At 29.5% G+C, this 25,180-nt stretch overlaps 1 protein-coding gene across 3 annotated transcripts in view; it reads right to left on the reverse strand.

Moving 5' to 3' along the window:
• Positions 1 to 25,180, reverse strand: part of LOC113386981 (RING finger protein nhl-1) — a 37,883-nt gene that overhangs the window by 8,670 nt on the left and 4,033 nt on the right. The window contains exons 1-6 of one of the 3 annotated variants that reach the window (XM_026624737.1): positions 10,439 to 10,583; positions 5,999 to 6,143; positions 4,325 to 5,842; positions 2,563 to 3,991; positions 2,116 to 2,183; positions 714 to 962 (exon numbers count right to left, since the gene is read on the reverse strand). In XM_026624737.1, the coding sequence (XP_026480522.1) occupies positions 714 to 962; positions 2,116 to 2,183; positions 2,563 to 3,991; positions 4,325 to 5,842; positions 5,999 to 6,133 (3,399 nt within the window). In that variant the 5' untranslated portion in view covers positions 6,134 to 6,143; positions 10,439 to 10,583. Of the gene's footprint in view, positions 1 to 713; positions 963 to 2,115; positions 2,184 to 2,562; positions 3,992 to 4,324; positions 5,843 to 5,998; positions 6,144 to 8,311; positions 8,415 to 10,438; positions 10,584 to 25,180 lie in introns of those variants that run through there. The other 2 variants (XM_026624738.1, XM_026624739.1) reach the window with 2 other exon arrangements.

Consider the following 25,180-nt stretch of genomic DNA (forward strand, 5'->3'; position numbering starts at 1 on the left):
ATGAGTAAAATATGGCCCTTTGATAACCAAAAGTTATGGCATTTGATATATGGATTATTTATTCCATATTATTTCACATATTAGTGAGGTGACCATACATCCCGGATTGGCCGGGACAGTCCCCATTTTCAGCCTTGCGTCCCGTTTTTTTTCTAAAAGCAATATTTGTCCCGGTTTTGGGTGTTTTGTCTCGAATTGTCCCGGATTTTTGAAAATAGTTTGATTGCCGATATTTTTTTTAAATATATTTCAATTAGAAAATTTTAACCGAAAAAAATTTGCGTATAAGTTTTTAGCTCGCCAACAACCCCCTCCCTTCTGCTCTCTCTCAAAATCTAGTCCGTTCCGGATTATTAGGCATATTTTTTAAACAAATTTGTGCTGCAAAACATTTTTACAATTCTACTACACTAATATCAGGATAGATTTTTATCTAGGTACTTAACTTAGACCCAAAGATTTTAACTTCATTACCTAAACTTTATTCAAACATTTAAGATGTTTCACAAATAAGCTAAGTAGTTGAATTTGATGCACATTTTCAAACTTTGGTGGCGATGTTAACTATTGGACGAAGAGTTACTTTTCTAATGAAATATAATGAATTATAAATTAGCATTTTGTGTCATGACTATAACGTTTTGAATAGCATGAGATCCAAAGGAATTGCTTTGATTTTCTTCAATCTAATCGATATCTAATTTATTCTTTACCTGAATTCTATGGTTATATCTATCGGCTATGATGTACTGTCCGATTCTATTGACGGCGACTCCAGCAAGACAATCGAATTCTCCTTCTCCATTTCCATAAGCTCCAAATTCCTTGAGAAATTCGCCGGTCGCACTGAACACCTGAACTCGATGGTTCGACGAGTCGGCGACGACTATTGTGTTATCAGGGCCGACGGCAATGCCGCGCGGCCAGGTGAAATATCCGGGCTCGCTCCCCCGGCTCCCCACCTGGTAAAATTAATAGTAAAATAAAATATAAAAATATAATAAAATTATTCATTAATTTAACATGTTAATTGTCATGGCAGTCACTTGTGTCTGACACTAAAAAGTTCTACATCAGCCATGTGAGACATTATATATCTAATAAACCACCACATACAACATGGTACTTTGTCATATGTATGAAATGAAAAATAATGTTTGCCCAGTAATTTTGATAAACTTTTTTTTTCCTTTGATAAATTTTTGAGTTGGTTTTTGAAAAATACAAATGTACGTATTTTTTATACTTAATACATAAAATTAAACAATAGTCGAATTGGTAAAAAATTCGCGCATATAAAAAAAACTATCTTGTCCGACTATGACAATGTGAATTAATATCACTAGATAAAATTTCTGATTATAAATAGCTATCTTATAAACATATTCTTTACTATAAGTTCTAAAATTGCTATAAAATGCAATGTTTTTAAAATCAAATGCTCTTTACTCAATTTGTTTTCACTGCATCTCTGGCAAATCGCTTTGGCATAAAGCATATAAAGTGGTATGAAAATAAATAAAGAAAATGAACGAGCGAAAAATTTAATGGATTTTCAAAATCATCTTGCTATAGTTCTGAGATGTACAGCTTTTATAGAGCAATAAATAAAAAAAATAATAAAAGCATTGGATTATTTTATTCATTTCTTATATTGCATTTTTCAAGGATTGATGCTTATTTATGTACATTTCTAGTGACGTATTACACCTGTATCAGTTTATTACAATCACTGAACATTAAAAAAAACGTGTTTGTCAATTTCTAATTGTTCAATAAATATTATTTTATTCGTCGATGTTTGCTGGATTTTACAGATTTGAATATCATCATAATGGTTTTAATTGAATTGTAACAAAAAAAAATTGCAATTTATTAAAAATATCTTGTACAGTAACAGTGCAAAAAGTATCATATAAGCTTTACGCCACTGTAAAATTTTCAATTCCAATCTTTCCATAATATTAAAGTTGCAGGTTAAAAATTAATTAAACATGTATGTTATATTAGACTATTAAATCTGAGCAAGAAAATTGGTAACATGGCAAGTTGATTGTTTTGTTAGTATAACAACGCACATAAATATAAATTACATGATATCGTGAAAGTACTTACTTGAAACAACTGACGACGTTTCTGTAGATATTGCCCTCTAGGGGTAAAACCTACTACCGCCGCGATACCTGTAATCATACAGACGTTGTAATATTGTTTTTCATAACGTTTTACGGGAAAATATTTGATATTTTATTTTGTACACTCTCGTATGTGCTTATATATATATATATATATATATATATATATATATTATATATATATATAAAGATTTTATTTTACCCATGCTGTCTATAGGTCTATAGTATATATTTATTAATTGTATAAACGAGAACACTTTACTAAAGATATTTTACTTTATCATATCATCATATTGATCAAATATTACTATATGTCGCTGTCAATTAATATTCATACACTAATAGATATTGTTCAAATGGATTATTCATCAGGCATAGCTTTTAGTAAATATTTTAGTATTATCAAGTATGAAAATTTATTACTTACCGGCTGCTGCCGTAGCTGCTGTAGGGGAGATGGGGGAGCCTTGCACGTTTTTTGAATCGTCATCAGAACTCCCGTGCTCGTTTGCTGCTCTAAGTGGCAATCCCAAAGATAAACGCCGCGCTGCAGAACTACTACTAGATGGAGATAAACTTGTAGACGTTCCTAGTGTACTATCTTTTGTTTCTTTGGCTCCTCGATTTCCGTATTTATTCTTCAGATAACGAGCCCATGAACTCAGAGCTGCGCCATCCTTATCAACACCTCCTGCCGCAGATGGTCTTTCAGGCGAGGTTTCTCGTGATTTAAGCGTATGCGAAGATCTGCTACGCGCTAAATCACTTCCACCAGTTAATGATGAACCGTAACGAGATGCAAGGTATGCCGAAGGTGATGTTGTTGTCGGAGACATTGGTTCATCAAGATCGTCATCGTCACCAAATGTGTGACTGCTTTTACTTCTGGCTAAACGATTTCGACGATCTTTCAAAGCCATATATCTTGATCGCCCACTCGAATACTTGCTATCATCATCAGTGGGGCTTTTATCATCATCATCTGGTGGCACAGCCGCTGTGCTTTTGCTTTTATTTAAAAAACGACTTGTATAACCACCATAACGTGATGTTGGCTCATCTTCAACTGCGGTTGGTCTCGTACGTCCATATCTACTGTAAGGTTCTTCGTCAACCGTATTCGGTCGAGTTCTAGTATATCTAGACGTCGATTCTTCCTCCGGAGGCTTGGGCCTCGTTCGTGTATATCTACTCGGAGATTCTTCAGGACTGTACGAGGATTTATATGAACCGGAATTTGTTCGCCCGTAGGGAGCTTCATCTCTACTATTTCGTCTAGATTCTGCTGTTTCACGAGCTTGTGAACTACGGGCAAGCAAAGGCCCAATGTCAGTTTTTGACATATCAGCTGTGTCTTTTTTTGGTTGATCTTCTTCCGATTCTTCTGAAGATTCTTCTGTTTCTTCTTCTGAGCTTGTTTCAGTTTCTTCTGTTTCTTCCTCTTTAGGTTTTTCTACTGGCGGTGGTGGAACTGTCGTCCTATTAAGGAATCGGCTCTGAAAAGGAGCTCTTGCTGGAGTAGTTGTTTCTTTCTTCTCAGATGTTGAACCAGTGGAAGATAATCTGCTTCGAGGAACATCACTTGTATCGGCATTTGTACGTGATAAAATCTTTTGCTTAACTTCGTCGGTAGTATATGCCGCCCCAGTATTACGTACTCCAGATGAAGAACCGGATCCAGAGCTATCTGAAGACGTACTAGAATCAGAACTTCCTGATCTCGTAGCCAATTTATGTGAATCAGAGAGTTTTCTAGGAGTTGTGACTGCTGTTGAGACCTTATTGGCAGTTGCAGCTTTGCGTTGAGTTTGCGGTGAACTTACGGATTCATCAGATTCTTCTTCACTTGTAGCCGCCTGGGAATATAACGTTGAATAAATTAGCGCAGAAATGTTGATCAATCTTGATTATCAATCTTCTACTAACTAAAGATTTTAATATTATCTTTTACTTCTTTTGTGTTTTGTATAAATTGCAATGTGTCTAAATTTGTTTAAATTTCTAACTACTCAAATCAAGCGTGCTTTGTTTTGGCTTTTCTCATAGGAAGATGCATTTTTACATTCTTATATATTAAATAAAAATTCTATAAACTATATTGTATGTCCAAGGCATATTCTTATTGTCTATATGTTGTACAGTGTGGTGTCGACTGTTAACTCAGAGAGTTAATCTTCATCGAAACTCACCTCAGTCTGGGGCGTCTTCCTAGTTGGAGATCCAGTAGATGAGTTCCTACTATCATCACTATCATCGCCTCCTCGTTTTAGAGCAGCTACACGTTCTGATGCTGGACGTGTATCTGACGCATCTGTCGAACTCGTAGCACCCTTGTTTTGACGCTTGAGTTTGCTAATTTCATCTTCCTCACTTATTTGTCTAGCTGCAGCAGCAGGTGTTCTTTTTGGAGGTTGGGTTTTTTGTTGAACTTGTACTGGTGGAGGTGGCTCTTTGTCTTTCTTTTTGCCTCTTTGTTCAGTTTCTTGTAATTTTTTCATTACTCTGGGTGAATCTGTTAGTCTAAAGATGCCACTTAAAGGCCCCCTAGATACATCTTCAGTATCTAAGACCCTTTCTCGTTCTTTTGGAGGAGGTTCGGTAAATCTAACATTTCTACTACTCTGTTCATTGTCAGAGTCGTTGTCTTGTTGATTGCGAACGAATCGTGATCTAAATCTTGATCGGGTAGGTCGATTTGATTCCTCGTAATCGTAATCGTAATCGCCGCCTCTGCCATATCTTCCAGTGTCTTGCCTAGCCGCCGGCCGTTCTCCAAATTTGCGCCCAGCGAGCGGTGGCTCTTGATCTCCCTCTTCGTATCCACCTCGACCATAGTTTCTACCTTCATCTTGCCTATATTGACTAGCAAGACGGTGATCACTCTTAGAACGCATCAAACCAGGCCCTCCGCTGGGTGGTTGAAGCATTGCACTGCTAGAACCAGTTATACCACCAGCGTGACCAGATGACATATTCAATTCGCCGTATGTTCCGACATGCATAACTAATTGATTGGGGTCCATTGACATAATAAATCGTACCCTACGTGCATAATCACCAGTTTCATATTCGAAATTTCTAATAAAATCTACAGTTTTTAGAAAAATTTCTTTAGCGTCCATAAGTTCGCTATCTTCCCAGTCTACATTTTCAGTCATGTACTTATCCGCTAAATCACAATTGCTTTGTATATTAGCGATTTCAAGTTCTAAATTATCTTTCAATGTTGTCAGACATTGCATTTCTGTGCCTAGATACCTATCTACTTCCATGCGAAGTGAATCTGTACGATCTTTCAATGCCTTGTTCAATCTCCTAAAAATTACATCTATTTCTTCAGATACGGATAAGCAATTTGTTTGGAGATTTAAAGAATTTTTCTCAACAATTGCGAGTGCATCTTGTAATCTATGAACCCCACGGCGGATTTGGTTGTTGATGCGAGCTATTTCCCGTCGCAAAATATCCATGTGAGCGGATTTGCATTCGGCACAGGTCTTTTTCTCGCAATGACTGCACAAAGTGCAATAAGATTTTTCTGAACAGACGGTACATCTTTCCATTATTTGACCTGATGTGGGATCCGGTAGTTCGCCAGTGATTTCTATGTGTAGTTCTAGAAACCGCTGTAGGGTTACATTTGTTGGAAAACCTTGAACTCCCTGGTATGGTATTCGATGTTCCGCACGGCATTCTGGACATTTGACCTGAAAAGGAGATGTAACAGTTTCAGTTTTCAAGAATATAAGTTTTGATATATTAATAATTCGATGCATAACAACAATACAGTTTACAAATAAAATAATTAAGATAAAATGAATAAATTAAAATAATTAAGAAGAAACAAAATTAATAATATATACCTGTCTTCGAACATAATCTACCAGACCGTCCATGCATGGTTCCATACAGAATGAGTGTTGACATGGCAGCAATTTTGGATTTCGGTATCGGTCCAAGCACACGCAGCACGTAAGCAGCTGCTCAAACTGCTCCATGCTGGCTCACCTGAAAGCAGCAAAAAGTGAATGAATTTTAATATTCATTCATATAATATAGGAATAACTTCTAGGTATATTCTAGAATAATCTTAATCTCGGTTACAGAATAACAGAGCGAGAACAAAATAAGTTGATCCGAGCAAAATTTGCGGTAAGTTTATAACATCTACTTGAATTTTATTATTAATTTCACAAATTGTAAAATTGGAACAAATTACCTCGCATTTCTATAATCCAATAGTAAAGTTAGAGAAAAAAATTCAAATTCGCATGACAATTTATCTAACAATAAATTACTTCTAATTATATTTTAGTACTCATTATTTAATGAACAATAGTAAAGTTTTAACAATTTCAAATAATTGTTAATATTTTAAGTGTCTTGCAACATCAAGCCTCAGCTGTTGCAAATTATTATCAACGAAGCTGTGACAATTTATTATGAATCTACTAGTATAAAAAATTAAATTAGGATTAATTATTGTTATTTAATACATTACATAATTTTTCTTATGCCATTTGTTTTTATTTTTCGTTGGGTTGAAAAAACATAAAGATAGAATAGATGGAATGTCAATGGACATGATTTGTTTTACTTAATTTATAACTTCATAGTTTGTAACAATTTATTATTTATTACGACAAATCTTGGATGAAGATTTAGCATAACCATGATTACAATTAAGGGCTCAAATGCTTCCAAAGTGATAAAAGCACTCTGAAAGTTTTATCTCTCAATATTAACTTTAAAATTGTCCGAACTCGAACAAAATATTATAATGTAAAATTATAGTGTTTGCATTAACGTAATACAAAATATAATAATAATAACAATAACAAATACTGTTTGGTATTATTATTTGTATTACGTTAATGCATTCCAAGTGCATTATAAGGAATTTTAAACTGGAGTTCGTTACAAATTAAACTCTATTCGAAATTGTGTTTGTATAATTTTTGTTGTTAAATTTTTATTTATTTTAGTAAAACATAATGTTTATGCATATATGGCATTAGTCAACATAAACACTTCATAAAATTTTACATAGTCAATAATTTTATTGTATACATTATTTTATTACAATGTTAATTAAATCGGTTAATCACGCGATCTTTTAATTTCCGTTATATTAAAATGCGTTTATATTTTTCAATAGCAGCCGAAATTAACACAATGCTTTTTTCTAAATTACATAAGATTTAAAAAAGTGATACTTTTATTATATGTATTTTATAAGCTTGAAGAGAAACTTTATGATATAAAATAAATCGACAAGGCAATTAACTAATGGTGTTTGAGCTCTTACAATTCATTCAGGCGTTTTAAAGAAAATGTTAACGAAAAGTCTTGACATATTAATGTATAATCTTGATATTAATATATACATTTTTAAGTTGACGCTTGCAGTACGATGTGTTATATCAATTTATTACTTTTATGTGTTTATACTTAATTTATTCTTGAAGATTTTGTATTTGTTGTGATGTTCCATACATTTTTTTGCCTCGCGAAACAAACATTATTTTATATTGAAATTCGATAATGATTTTTCTACATATATTATTTTTATTTTTTAGACTGTTTAAGCTATTGTCGCTTGTATACTTATTTTTTATATGAATTTTTCATTGCAAATGGATATCATTACTGCCTGATTTCAGTTCGCCTGCAATGCGTATTTACTTTTTAACATTTATATACTTCATTGCAGCATTGCCTAAGCTCTTTCCACTTGTATACTTATTTTTCTGTAAATTGTAATTTCAAATGGTAATCGATACTGCCTGATTTCAATTTGCCCGCAACGCGTATTTGGAACTCGAAACCTTGCGGTTACAAGGCCCAATTCTCTACCATGTATGTTTATATTAGTAAAAAATTGAATTAGTATGCTAATATAAGGACAAAATCGCTGGTGCAAGTGTAACGGAAAATTTTGAATGAAGGAAAAATATTTTTATTTTATATACTTCACCTATATAAAAAATATTTTATACCACGAACATTATAGAACAGTCGTAAAACAAAAAGTCAAATTTAAAAAAAATATAATCTCTTGCATATAACATATCATTGCATAACTTTTAAATACACGTTTCACTTTCATCTTAACCTTCAAAAATGTATTGTTGCACCTAAAACTTAACACAATCATATTGTCAAGAAAATCTCACCTGAATATTTTAAATTTACTACATTTTCAATTAAATTTAAAAATTTCAAAGATAAATCGGTAATAACTGAAACTATTTTCTGATTCTTGTTGTATTCTGATACATAGCTAAATTCGTACTGGTCACCTAACCAGGCTGCCAGCAGCGCGGCGACTGCGCAAATTTGAAAGATGGAAAATTTGAAGACTCATTGCAAGTAATAATAGCTTTTTATGTTTAAATGAAATATTTGAGACATTCAAGTTTTAAAATTCTTAAAATAATAAAGTTGTTTTTGATAAAAGGTTAAACTAAGTTGAGATTTTAAACTAAATTTAATAATAAATTTATTATATATTAACTGGCCTTCAATTATTTTTTGTCTATTAGTTTGCAATCGCTTCATCTTTTTTAAATAAGTTTCATTCTTAGAAATCTTAACACTGAAATCGACCTCGAATTGAATTTTTAATTATTTATTAATAATGCGGAAAATCTTCTATCATGATTTTTTTTACATACATTTTTAATTTCCTGAACTGTAATTTTCAACTTTCATATACTTCTTGGCAGTATTGTCTAAGCTATTTTCACTTGTATACTTATTTTATAAGAATAAGTTCTTCATTTATACTATTGTCAAATCATAAAATGTATTGTGTTTCAAAATGAATTCAAATACGGAGAATATTTATACGATTTATACTAAGATGTCTTATATTCGTTTTGAAATTAATTTATATTGTATTTAGAAACAATAGAACTGAAGTATAAAAAATTTAAAAATAAATTATGATTATAAATACAAGAAACTAATTAATATTTAAAAATAATTTGAACAGGTGCAGATCAAATTACAATCAGAACTATCTAAAATATATTTCCTTCAAGGTATGTTTTTGTTTAAATCATTATATTGTTTTTTTCCAATTAATTTATATTGTTTTTTTTGGTGTGTAATTAAGTAAACGTTAAAGTTTGGTTGAAGATAATAGAAATCAAATTAATTTTGAAACGTATATAAATTAATATATTTAAAATTTACTTAGTAATTTAGTTCATTTTAAACACAATGTTGGATAGTTGCCCAATAGTTTTGTAAATTATACGTATGCATACATATACACATGCACATACACACACACACACACATATATATATATATATATATATATATAATATTGTATAGAGTTTCAAACAAAGAATGCAAATGTAATGTAAACAATAAGTGTCTTAAAGAGATTTTTATTTATTATTGACTTTTCGGAACTTTGTACGTTCCATCTTCAGAACATCTGTAAAAAAACATGATCTTGATATTAGATATAAACAAACCCAAACAATATACAATTAAAAAAATTACAATTAGTAGATTTTTAAATTTTTTCACATAAAATAAAAAAATATTTTCAAAAACAGTTTTATTTTCTCTTAAGTATTTTGCTGTGGTTTGTTTATAACAAATCAAGATTATATTTTTTGACATATGTCATGAAGATGGAACGAACTTAGTTGATCATAAATAATGTTTTTAAAAAAAAATTAAAAAATGGATTTTTGTTCGAAACTCTACACAAACAAATGTATGACATATATATATATATACACACACACACACATATATATATATATATATATATATATATATATATATTTGAAGTATTTTCCGGTCCAATCGCTGAATTAAAAAAAGATTTAAATAGAATTTTTTATTCCATTAAACGTTTCGACACTTAACGTATGTCATCATTCAGAAATCAAACCAGGAAAAAAGCAAAAAAATTAGATAAAATTTATTGAACACTAAACTTGTGTAAAAATATCATAACTAAAATTTATAAAAGAATGATGTTGATCTTGATTTATTAATTCGACGATTGGGCTGCAAAATACTCCAATTTGTATCAACGTCGTCAAAATTATCATCATATATATATATATATATATATATATATATATATATATATATATATTATAGTGGTATATCATAAATTTATATACAAATACGAATTTTATTCGCCTGTTTGCTGTTTTATTATAAAAGCATCACAATATGGATGGTAGCACTTCACAAAATCCAATTTATTCAGGTGAATATAATACTGTGTATTTCAATATAATTTTTCTTAGCTTCACTTAGAAACCAACCTTGTATTAAACTATATCGTTTGAATGTCACTATTAAACACTGTCACAATATTATTCGATTCCATAATCATGGAACACGAACACGATTGTATTTTTTATGAATAAAACAAATCACAACGTATGTATGAATCGAACTGCGGATTAATGAGCGACATGTTGCTTGTTAGAGACTAAAGTATACTATAATGATCAAGAACTTTCAGCGTAGGATTAACTCGAACGCCATTGAATTATTTTTAACCGCGCCGTGATCAAATGCTTCTCGGGAAAACTAGGCTCTTCTGCCAGAACTCGAAAAGCAGCATCCGTTTCGTGTGTTTTTACTATTCTCGATATTTTTGCGGTATTTGTCTTAATGAGCATTCCAAGGATCAAATACAAATTGACGTACTTGTTAGATTCTTTGTGTGTTACATAAACCTAGCATAAATGTGTTACATACATACATACACACGGTTTTAAGAGATTTGCGATCTTCGGAAAGAAGAAGAGCGAATAGCACTTATAAGTAGGAAAATATAATTCTAGCATTCTAGATCTTGCCCCCATTAAGTAATGCCTAACGGAGGTTTCTTTGAGAGCAAGAGGCAAGGGGGCGTCCATTATTCACGTGAGGTTTTTAGGGGGAGGGGAGGGTTTGACAAAAAATCATGAAAAATTACGTGGGGGAGGGGGAGGTATAGTAACATAACACGTGTATTTATTTTTACCTAAATTTATTAAAAAAATTCAATTATTTTTTAAAAAAATAAAAAAAATACTTCAAATTAGTTTTTTTCTCGTAACTGAAAGTACACGTGATGTTTGGAGGGGGAGGAGAGTTAATTTTAAATATCACCCCGAATCATAAAGGAGATGAGAGGGAGTCCAAAAATTCTTAAAATATCGATCACGTGATTAATGGACGTCCCCAAGAGATGAGAAGAAAATTCATAGAACTTTATAAATTTCTATATATGATGCTAAGCACTTGAGAAGTTCCCTTTTAAATCATTTAATTAGAAAGATCTGCATTTAAGGATTATGAGTAGCTGTTTGTCCAGACTTGAATAAAAAATGCTAAATGTAGGATATGTTCTGTACTTTCTTATCACATTTCTTGAGTTGTCGTAGAGTAATTTCACTAGTTTTACTTTAGGTAAAATTTTCTTTCAATAGCTCTTACCATATTACATAATTTATTAGATTTTTGCCCAATTGACAAACCGTATTATAAGGGGGATATTCTCAATTCTCGAAGCGTGTTATAGAAGTACCGTGTTATACATATGATACCTGTGTATGTGTGTATGTGTGTATGTATTTAACCTCGCCGAAGGGTAAATTATTGTTTGCGTACATAAGTCGGATTTATTACTCGTATATTTTAATTACGATTTGGGTCATTTTGAATATTTTAGGATATGAAAATATTTTCACCTACGTATTTTCACTCATCTTCGCTTTGAATGATATTGATACATTTCGAAAAAATAAAATATTTTTAACGTATTCGGTGAATTTCAATAGACAAGACAATTAGTTGAATATGTAATGTTCCCTATATATTTTGAATATGTATTTAAAATTTATAATAAAATTTTGTGATGGCAGATTTATTATTTTCAATTTTTTTATTGTTATATATTATTTTCTGAACAGTTTGGTATCGCATTTGTTAATTTAATGTTTAGTCAAGCTATTTCAACAATCAATTGAACTAACAACTGGAAATCATCTGCAACAATCATAAATAACTATAAGTAAAACAACCCTAAAATATACTATATTATATGGTTTAAAAAACATTCGATTTCTATTGATAGAGAGATGTGCTGATTAGTTTTTGGAATATGCAGGTCCAGCCATTTCGAAGATACAGAGCTAAATATATAAAAACTCCAGTTTTTGAGAGAACTAAGCATCCGATTTGAATGATTAAAAGACCTTCAGCTTGTTTTGACAAATTAATTGCTTTTGGAAAGAATTTTTTATTTCAAAGATTTTTTTTCAATTTTTTTTTCAAAACAATTTTTTGTTGCATTTTGATTTTAATTTTGGCTAAAGTTCTAAAACTCACTTATATACTTTAAATAAATAGTTTCAAATTTTAAATTCAGTTTATATAATTGTTATAAATATTATACAATGGAACAGTATTTATAATAATCTATTTAAAAACATTTAATATTCCTCGAACATTTAGTTACGCTGCGGGAAGTTCCAGAAATTTGCCTTAAGGCACGATGCCATGCACCACTAGTTTAGTGTACGAATCATAAGCTCATCGATTATGATTTCATTTTGATATTTAAAAGATGTTTGTATGTAATTGGATGACGTATCCTCACGTATAACCATGACGACATTTTTATTTTTAGCATTTCTACTGTTTTATTTTTATACATTTTCATAAATTGTATACTAAATAGCATTTGAAATATTCTAATATATGCAAATTAGCGTATGATGCATTCTATTGGCAAATAACAAAAATAGTTTTTAGTATGAAAATAAACATTTTTACTCATGTAATATTTACTTGTCCAGATATTTGAATAGAATCTGTTGGTTATTAAATAATATTGTTTTGAAAATATAATTAGTGAGGTTATACTTATATAACTTATATACCTAAGACTAAGACTTATATAACTTATATACCTAAACGATTTTCATGAATATGTACTTGTTTTAATTTTTATTACTTATTGTTAGTATTATATAAGTACTATAATTTTCGCTACATATTTTGTATTTTCTAACTTAATTTTTTATTATATATAAAACACCATAATATATTTGTCTATTGTAAATTTTTATATTTTTTTTTACAAAAGGTACTTCTTCTGAAGGCGGCAGGTCCGTGAGCTGATAACTGTAACTCGATCGTGGAAGTGCAGTGTGGAAGATTCTATTATGTTCAATGTTCTACAATGAAATTTTATCATGCTCATTTTTACATACTGTTTTTCACAACAGTGCCTGGAAGGGCTATTTTAACTTATGAATATATTTTTTTATCAATATTTTCAATTTAATATAGGTACTAAAGCATGTCTTCATGTCGTAAGCATTAGGAGAACCATTGCGACACTTGGTGCCAAAATTTAGCAAAACATCTTTGTGTATGTTTTTTTATTATTATTATTACATTCTAAAACATTAGAGGCCCACAAAAAGTGGGTGAATTATAACAAATCATTGAAGTTTGAAATTATGAGCCGCGCTTTTAGGACATACAAGTGTATGTTTGTGCACTATAATTAATTTAATTACAGATATTATTATTAGTTTGTTGAGAAAATATCAATTGGAAATTGCTTCCATTACTTTTTTGTGTAAGCGAAGACTTTATTTTCAATAGCTAATCTCATTTTTTTATTATATTGAATTATTACACGGCCAACAATTCGGCTTTCTGAATTCTGTTTACATTGCAGCCATTGCACAAATAATGTTTTTAATCAAAATTTATTACATCTGCAACAATGTAGTTTTATCGATTCATATGCTGTATGGCTAAATTTTGTGCATAGATTTATTCCAAATATATCATTAGCCAGTTTTTCTAAATTGGTGAATAAGGATAAAAAAATAAATATTTTTGACATAAGGTTGGAATTTATTATATCTTAAGTTTCTGACAAAGTTGTCTAAAATTATGTGTTACAGGTATATGCTTGTAATAAGGTATTCCTATACTTAAGATTAATTAATTGTTTTTACGAATTTTGTGAATTGTATAATAAATACCAATTGAAATTTGCAGCATATGCAAATCAACATATAACGCATTCGACAAATAATAGACACGCACATGTTGCATTCTACAAATAATGGAAATAGTTTTCAATAATAATGCACCTAAATGTTATTTGTGTGAGAGTGTTTCGTTTTTACGACTAGTCTATTATTTTGGAAGAAATCACAAATGTTGATTTGAAGTGGTTCTAATAGAATTTTATTTATTATTGCTTGATATCTGTGAATCAAACTTCTCGTGTCGTAATTCAACATTAAATCAATTTAAAATTTGGAATAAAAGTAAACTATAATCAATAAAAACTGATCATTGATTAATAATAATTATTTAAAAATCAGACAATTCTGCTTTAAGGCATATTGCCATATACTACTAGTTTTATATTATATTATAGTATTTTTTAAATATACACACATTACCATGAGAAAGGCCAAAAGTGTTATTGTATCAGCATTTATTATAAAATAAATTGTACAACAAATATATAAAGAATTTTTTTTCAATAAAGCTAACATAAAGATCTAAAGGTAAATCACATAACAATGCAGAAATCTTTAACTTTTTCTTTAATTCCATTCGAACGAAGTCACAGGTACAGCTAGTTATTATTAATTTGACATAATATTAACTTACAAACACATTGACTGATCATTTGCAGCTCAGTTGTCAAACTGTTTTCAAAACGAATATTGTAGATAGGATTTAAAATGAAATACACCTACAGAGGGCAGTTTCTTATCTACGATATCGATATTTTATCGATACAACTTCAGAAGATTTGAAGTGTCTTATCTTCACAATGCGGCATTGTTTATCTATGTTAATAGAAATTATGGCAATTTTAGACTTAATAGTTCAGTTTGTTTCTGCATCTCGCAGGCATAAGATAGGCGCGTGACCCGGCGCCAATGCTCCGGGTCGTCATCGTCGCCATGCCCGAAACCAAGGCAGTTTTTATATTGTGTTAGTGTTTGTGTTAGTTTATGTTGTGATTAAAGATTGTGTTTGAAGCCTTCATTTGTAACTAGGTGAGTTAGTATTGCTTTTTTTATCACGTGAAATCAATGCAGCCATTTATTGTAAAACAAGGTGTGAGTGAAAATGTGTCTTATAATATCTGTTATTGTAATAATTGTAGTGATAAATACGCGCCTGTATGTGCGCCATAAAAGCGCAGCTCATTATTTCAAAATTTACTGTTTTGTTATAATTTAACCAATTTTTGCAAGCTTTTAATATTTTAGGATGTCAAAACAATAAAAAATGGTACATGAAAGTAACAAAAAATTGTTTACTGATTTTAACAAAGCAAATAGTTTTCTGTTCGTCGTACCAATGTGCTTTTTAAACAATTTAGTTATATTTTAATCCATTATTATTTAGACAAAATGCCACATACACACAGTTTATTAATATTAAATAAAATTGTTGCGCAAAACACTAAAATTCTATGTATTTCGTTCGTGTGGTTTTCAAGTGCAATATTTTGCACCCAATTTCCTATAGATTCCTCATGTTGTATGACGTCATCACGAGATCGTTGACCATATATGGTAATACCTAGATGAGGGCAGTAGTTGTTCAAAAATTATGCAAATTCAGTAACCGGGTAGCACTCGTTGTTGTCGGTCAGTCGTGTTAATTCTTGCGAGTGCAATTTTGTCCGAGTCGAAGGTCGCCGCGTGTGTTTGTGTGATTTTATCGGAAATATTTGCGAATAAAATGGTAAGTTTTAGATTTAATTTATTAATTGTTGCTATTCACTCAATGTTATACAGTGTAATACGTGAATCGCATTATAAGAAACTCGGATTTAAGGTACAAACCAGACTAATTGCACAAACACACGTTGACAAACGAGTTTGTATGCCTTTAAGAGTGGCCATTATTTAAAACTTCAATGAATTTTTATAATTTAATCACTTTTTGAATGCCTATAAAATTTAGGGATGTTTGTTTGAATAATCAATACTATCGTCATGTTAAGTTTTATTAAAAACGCAAAATAATACTTCAATATTCGATTACAAAGAGATTGGCGTACAAAATATATAGTATAGTAATATAATATACTCGTATAATACAGAAGATAGAAACGGCCCGCCCAATCAAAGACTAATCAGCACCGTTCCCTACTGATATCTTTGAAATAGTTCTTGATTTTAATAAAAGGATTTATGATTTTTTGCATTATTAGTATGTATATTGTTTGATTGAATTAATTTAGTATTTGTTGTTACAGGCTTTATTTTGTGACAATTGTATAACGACACTTTGCATACTTTGCCGCCAAATTATGCGTGCATGGGGGCGTCTTTCGTGAATCGCTCGAAAATGTTATCAAATGTAAGTTTTTATATATTTTTATAAGGTTTTATATCATATATATATATATATATATATATATATATATAGGTCTGATGCTTTTTGGAAAACAAATCAGTTACACAATACCCATGTGTCGATTATATGCACAGAGATGCATTCTTATCTAGATTCTACAAAAGTGTATTGAAATATTGATTGTATTTAATATTTATATATATATATATATATATATATATATATATATATTCTCTGAATGAGCATTTTTAATTATCCATGTGAATTTTGAAATTGTTAGGATTAAATTTTAATACTCAATTCCGTATATGACTATGTCGAGGGCAATGATGTGACTGATATTGGAAACGTTTATAGAATATTTTGGACCTATTTAAATGATTGCTAAATATTTGCTAAGCATTTAAATTATTTTGAATTATTAGATATTTCTCATTTATTGAATTATATTATTGGAAAGGTTTTCTATAAAAAGTTATTATCAATTCACTATCACAATTTCTACACTTTATTTAATACTTTTAATTACAAATTGTTTTGCTAATTAAGCGGGTTCATTTTATTCAAAACCAAATTCACTACTTCAATACCATTTTATTACACATATCAATTTTTTACTACAGTTGGTTTTTTACTTTTTTGTTGTGACAAAAAGTAATAGAATACTTTTTCTTTTTATTATTTGAGTTTCATTGTTCTATTGTTTACCCCAAAATTATTTTGTTCAATTTAATATTACTTCCATACGGTCAACTACCTAGCAAATCCAGAACTAAACGAACATCCTGAAATTTTAGAGGCACTAGAAAAATGATTGAATTATAAAAATTAACTAAAATTTTCATTGGAGTTAATATTATACTATTAAAATTATAATACTATGTAGAAAATAGTTTCGTATTTTACCATTTTCATTTTCACATCTTAAATATGTTACTTTATGACTAATTGGTCTATAATCTTATAAATTAAGTTTTCATCAACTGATTATCACATATATGTGAAATTGATTACTATTTAGGTGGGTTTTCACATTGTTGGATAGGAATTTACGTTTACGTTGATTTAAAAAAAAAACAAAATTGGAAATATTGAATCTGCAATTAATTATGACGTCTTGTTTATAAACACGATGAACCATGGAGGACCAAAATATACAGACGGTATCATAAAAATAATTCATGTGGGCGAAAGATTTTATTCGAAGGTTAAAAAAATACCATGTTCTCTATTAATAAATTCAATCAATTATATGAATGTGCTTTTAACGTTACAGTAAAATATTATTAAAATTTCTTGAAGATTCGGTACTGATACTTACTTAAAGTAGTCAATCGTTGTAAGTGACCAAGACTATGGTTTAGCTGCTGTTTGAATTTATTATTATTATTTTCCCAAATGGGGTAAAAATGGATTTTGTTGGGTAAAACTATGTAATTTTCATCGATATTAACTGTATTTGCTACGTGTGGGGGTAATATCAACTTAGACAAAATAATTTTGCTGTATTGAATTGGACAACTAATTTTTATGAACAGTATCATTTTATAAAATAATAAACGTTTCATTAATCCACTATCAAAGTTTTCTGAATTATTAATATTGCATATTAAATTTGCTGACTACTTTTTTATCACCCTACTTTTGTTTAGATTTTAGAAAATTTTAAGTCGTTTTTATATAACCTTAGTAATAAATGTTATCTGACACTTTTATGTGTGCTACCGTTTTATTCGATTCTATTTGATTCGATTCAGAAGGGAACAGGTCAGTAGGTAGATCTTGGCGTTTATTTTTAGAAAACAATGAACGTCTGCACGATAACTATTCCAGACCGAACTATATCGGCTATAAGATTCAGCAGTAAAATTTAAACACATATATACTTACGAATTAAATTTATATATATACATATATATAAATATATATATATATATATATATATATACTAGATGACCCCGACAAACGCTGTCCTTTACCCACGTCTATTTGAGTTCTACATTTTTTAATTTCCTATCCTATACTTTTTAATATTCGATTTATTATTCTTCTATTTATAGTCTTAGCATAAGATATATACGGATTAGAAACTGCAGATTTTAAATATTAGTATCTGCGGTAAAAGTACAATATTACTTGTTGTTTTCAACCAATATAATTCCTTCAATAATTTATATAATATATAATAGTCTATAACTTTTGTAATCGAGTACCCTATATTAGTTGCTTTTTTGCAATTACAATTTCTTACTAATAATTTAATAAACATCATTTCTTTAGTTAGTCTAAGGTGAAATAATTTGTAAAATCTAGTTCATATAGTACTGTTCAATCTAAGATCATGAACTTGCTAAATATTTCATATGCAATGCCAAACAAATGAATTTTTGACACATGAAACAAAATTCTAAATTATTTAGAATATTTCTACTTATTCTTTTGTATTTAAATAATTTAGTAAAGTAAAATACAACATGCATAAATTCAAAAAAAATATTTATATGCAATTTTAGACGTATGTTATTTATTAAACTAAATTATATAATTTCATCTGCCATACATATATTGCATTTTATATTGTTTTAATTTCTGGCTCATCTCAGCTGGTTTTCGGCAATAATATTGTAGATATTACATGTTTCTTATTCATAATCATGAATATGGATATTTTATACTTATATTGTCTAAGCTGGCTTAAAATTCAAATTTTAAGTGAATCGACATTTTTGGCAGATGACAGTTCTCATGTATCAAAATGTTTACAATGTCAAGCAATGTCATGTTGTTTTTTGCAATTTTTTCCATTTATTTCTACAATATAAATATATTTTTACATACATCCTAAAATATTCCCTTAACAAACTTTAGAAAGATTTTTCAAAATCCGAACAATCGTTTAGGAGGAGTACATACATCCACATTAATCATTACAGAATTTTATATACGATATATATATATATATATATATATATATATATATATATATATATTACCTTTATTATTTTAGTGAGTTGAAATCAATAAATTGTTTTTCCGCCTCACTTTACTTTCGACATGATTTGTTATTGTATCGCCGATTTAATTCTATTTGGCAACAAAAACAGCGAAATGCAGGGTATCTACTGGCACTGGTAACCTGGAAAACCCGAATTTGCAAAACAGGAACCAGTCCGCCGAAAAAACTTTTTAAACGTTCTCTGAAGGGCTTCGTATTAAAGACAAAATCAAGTCAGAAACGTCAGAGACGCAGAGCGTATTATACGCTAGGGTGCATTTTGTTCGAAGCAATTTTTGCGAAAGAATAAATTAGAATACTTGTTTATTATTAAAGTTGCTGGAAATATGATGTGTCAAATGTTTATAATAGCATTTATGTAAATATTTGGAAAATTTACGAGCTTTGCTTAAATTATTAGATGAGATATTTACTAAGGTCCCAAAGGAATAAGCCTTGATTTTCCCCTGAGTTCTCATTTGCTAATTTTATTTAACTTAACGTGTCAGGTCATTCTGGGATCGCTTGTGTTTGCGAAATGTTAGTCTTGTCTTGCAAATATTTTTTTAGAACAAAATGTACATCGATATATTTGGAACTATAATTACCATTTTGTTAAACCTGAATATGTGATATTTTATATAAAATATTCTATAATAAATATTTGAATACATTTTATTAGGGTTATGTTGCTTCATTGTAGGCCTCGTATGAAAACGCATTGATTACTTTTTAATAGAAGTTGGTCAAGCTGATTTATTAGTCACATATCTCATTATTTGTAGTTCTACGATCATACTTACATCAGTTAAAAATGCAAATTTTCTTTCTCGTTTTCTAAAAGAATTTAAGGAAAATAACTAGTATTTTAAAACTTTTCATAGTGGTAAAATTCGAAATAATTTTTGCACATGGAAATCCAAACAGATGGAGGTGTGATAAATTTTATTATTACAATTTCTGCAATAAGGCGCATATTTAATTGATGCAGCAATGCCGGAGGAGGGCTATTTTCACTTAGAAACATATTGCTATCAATATTATTGAAAGCCAAAGTCACTACTGCTTGACATCAGGCTTCTCGAAGCGGGATCGAACACTTATTGAGGACTATTACCTAATAATATCTGTATACATTCTTGTACAACTTACAGATAACGTTTGAATTGCTCGATTTTCGAACATCACCAAAGTTTCAAATATCACAAAACTGTAGTTATTTTGTCAACTTATTTATTCACGAATGCTTTTTACTGGTATCGAGTTTTGTAATAAAGATTGATATTGCACTGAAAAAAACTGATGAATATAATATGTCCAATCAGTCTGGGAAACAGTTATTCATTGCATTCTATATAGACTTGCTTCATATTGGAGTACCTGCGTTGACAAATTGGTTTCAAACAATTGTTTCCATCGGTGAATTGTTAAATTTTTTCAATTTGCAATTTCAATCATTAAATGATATAAATCGATTTTTAAATAGTTGCTATTCGGCTTTTAGAATAAAGGACTTGCGACTAAAACAGTTTTACACATAACGTGAAAATGTAATTTTGAACAGACCGTTACAGATTTTTTACAGACTTATGACAAAAATTTGTCTTTTACCGAAAACCAACTAAGATGTGCCAGAAATTAAAACAATATAAAATACAATATATGTTTGGCGGATGGAATTATAAAATTTAGTTTAATAAATAACACAATACGTCCAAAATTGCATATACATTATCTTTGAAAAGTTATGCATGTTGTATTTTGCTTCACTTTACTAAATTATTTAAATACAACCCAATATTTCTCCTTATTGAAAAAATGATTTAGAATTTTGTTTCATGTGTCAAAAATCAATTTGTGTGGAATTGGATATGAAATATATTGCAAGTTTATGATCTTAGATTGAAGAGTGCCATATGAACTAGATTTTACAAATTAATTTACCTAAGATTTTAACTAAAGTAATAATGTTTATTAAATTATTAGTAAGAAAAATGTAATTTAAAAATTATAATTGCCAAAAAGCAACTAATATAGGGTACGCGATTATAAAAATTATAGACTATTATATATTATATAAATTATTGAAGCAATTATATGGAAATAATAAAGGGTGGAAATAATAAAGGTGATATTGTTTTTTTTACCATAGATACTATATTTCTTCTTTCTAAAATGTTCCACTGTTAAAAAAACTGCAGATTCCAATACATATATAGCTTATGCTAAAATCATAAATGGTAAGACATTAAATAGAATATTAAAAAATATAAGATAGAGTATTAAAAAAATTATAACTCAAATTGTACTAAGCCTGTCGGGTTACCTAGTATATATGTATATATATACACACACACACATATATATATATATATACACTAGATGACCCGACATTGTTCTGTACTCGTGTCTACAATGTTTTAATATAATGTACTAATATTTACCGTTCACCTAAAAATAATAATTATTGTTTTTTAAATTACTCTTCAGGCTAAAATGAATATGCATTTATAATATAAGCAATGTTAACTGTAGAATTGCTTTAAATGAAATAATGAGTCTCAATTCCCATACTATATTGAAAAGTTAAGTTTTTTAAACGGTATAACATAACCGTAACCATAACATAACACTGATACTTCATGTTGGATGAAATTAATTTATTTTTTTATTATTTAATATATCTAAAATTGCATCTCAAACTTCTCCTAATCTGTATATTATATCATTTTAATTTCTGGCACATCTCGGCTGCTTTTTGGCAATAATAAGTAGATATTTCATTTTTCTTATTCATAATCATAAATTTATTATACGTACATATTCTAATATTGTGTAGGTTATTGAAGGTTTTGGCAGATGATAGTTTTCATTTTTTTTTATTTATATCTACAATATTGCACATACATTCCAGTACTTTATAATCACATACTTCCTAGAAAATTTCTTTAACAAACTTCAGAAAGATTTGTCAAAATCCGAATAATCGTTTAGAAGGAGTATACTGTGAGTGCTTGTAATTTAATATGCACTTTATATAGGCTCAAATTGATTCTACGTTTTAGTTAGGAAACGTATGAGAAAAAAAGTGCTGTTTTAGGGTTTTCCCGGCAATTATTCGAATTTTTCTCACCGCAAGAACCATCCTTGGACTTCAACGAACATTTTAAAAAAAGAATTAGCCAAATTGGTCCAAGCGTTGTTGAGTTATGCGCTTACCAACACATTTTGCGATTCATTTTTATATATAAGATATATAAACATTTTCGTGAGATCCACGTTATCATTTAAACGCGTTGCCAATGCAAATCATTTCATAATTTCCATATGGATGCAATATTGAATAACCTGACACCTTCTTCGAGCAATCTCTAATATATGTTTATATACCCTAACACATGTGCGATATCGATTCTCGTATAAAATGTATGTCACACATATCGTAGAGTGGAGTTTTCTTGAGATTTTCCTTTTGAAACGTCAAACTTTGACGATGTTTATCAAGTATCATAAAACTGCTCTTGCACGTGTGTTTGCCTTGGACGCGTGGGCGACTACGTTTTGACGCATTCTGCCGATGGCTGTGACGTTCTCACGATGTGTTGTTCATGTGTTGTATAAATAGAAAGGTGGTATCATATATCTATGCAGGTCGAACAAACGGACAAATGTCCAGATTTAACTAATCATACGAGGAATATATACATTATACGTAATTTGCTGTTCAATGCTGCATTTTTCATTGAAATACTCTTTTTCTGGCAGTGCACCTAACTTTCATGTACTGCTTATGCTGCATTTTTATGTTATCAATGTTTTTATTTTATTTGTGATAGCTTTACGAAAACTAGTGGTGTATCGTGAATTAAGGCAAATTTAAGTCTGGGACTTCCGTACCGTAATTTCAAATTTTCAAAAGCTTTAACAAATATTGAAAACTTTGGAAACATTAGTGGAACGCATTCCATAAATACTAAAGTATATTTAATTAAAACTCATTTCACTCAATTGACTAATTTACAATGATTTATTAGACATTGATTTAGAATAATTATATTTTATACATGCTTTTTTTCTCAAGTTTGCTCCAATTAGATTTAACTTTTTTGAATAAATTAGAAGTTTTTTTTTAAGGGGGGCGATACATGTAATCGCCTTAATTTTTACCATTTTTTGAGGACTTTTTAAACTGGGAAGGAATGATTGAATCTTTTTGAACTTTTTTAGGGTTATTTATTATATTTTAAAATACACAAAAAAAAATTTTTTTTTAATTTTTTTTTTTAAATGGCTGCCGTAAAAATAATCTGCCAAGACCCTCTCGGAAAACGCCATCAATTTGCGGGCGTTCTCACTTTTCGTACGGTGATCTGAATTTAAAAAAATTAGTTTGTACGTGTTCATAAAACATATATCTTCTAGTTAAACCAAAAAAAAATTAAAAAGGTCACAAAATCGTAAATTGGCACACCTCAGAAAAAAAAGTTCGATTTTTTACCATTTTTTCAATGGTTTTTTTGGTAAAAGGGTTAATTTTTGAAAATTTTTGGAATGTTTGAGGTTTAACTAGAAGCTATTACTGTAAAGTAGATGTGTGCAAAATTTCATTGGAATCGGTTGAGAACTTTTTGAGTTATCCCGCCCGCAAATTTCAAAAATGTCGTTTTGAGAAAAACGCGTTTAAAGTTTTGACACAGAAACAGATAAGAGTACAATAGCACTCAAGCGTCGAGTTGAGGCGTGGCACTTAAATGAGATTTTATTGTATAAATAATGATAATTTTGTTTTGAATATTTACAGGCATGTTTTTGAGATGTTATTGTAACGATTTATGAAAGAAAAAAAAAATCGATTTTTTTTTCTTGTTACATGTATCGCCCCCCTTATTCTGTATTTTTTATATTTTTTTGAAATTTTTGAAAAAAATTAAAGTTGAAATCCATTCAAGCGAACTTTAGAGGCGTCCATTAATCACGTGATCGATTTTTAAGGAATTTTGACTCCTCCTCTCCCTTGGTGATACGTGGTGATATTCAAAATTACCCTCCTACCCTCACCAAACATCACGTGCATTTTTAGTTACGATAAATTTTTTATTTTTTTTTTTTTTTTTTAAATGTTTGGATTTTTTTTAAGTTTTAGGTAAAAAATAAATATACGTGATATCTTACAATACCCCTCTCTCCCACGTGATATTTCGTAATTTTTTGTCAAAACAACCCCCCCCCCCCCCCCCTTAAATATCATAAATCTAGGTACAGAACTTATAGATATAGTAACAAATATTGTACTCAATAATAAAATTTCCGTAGCATGTGTGTCTAATGATCATTTTTGAGCACCACTTGCCAATTTTTTTTTGTTTGCTCTTTTTTATTTTTTATTTTTGAAACCCATTTAAGTGGGTGACTTCAAACATTATAAGTCTTGGTACTGGACCTATAGAAATGGTAACAAATATTGAACTCATTACTGAAATTTTCATAAAATATCTGGTAATTTGATATGCATATGTCTAATGATCATTTTTGAGCGCCAATTTCTCTCTTTTGGTTTTTTAAAATTTTTATCTTTAAATCCTATTTAAGTGAACTCTATACGTTATACGTTTATAAATCTGGTACGATACCCATAGAATTGCTGACAAATATTGTACTT

Source organism: Ctenocephalides felis, unplaced genomic scaffold (assembly GCF_003426905.1).
Source record: "Ctenocephalides felis isolate EL2017-DRISC unplaced genomic scaffold, ASM342690v1 CF-g0.4_SCAFFOLD_03571, whole genome shotgun sequence".
In the NCBI taxonomy this organism is placed as follows: Eukaryota; Metazoa; Arthropoda; class Insecta; order Siphonaptera; family Pulicidae; genus Ctenocephalides; species Ctenocephalides felis.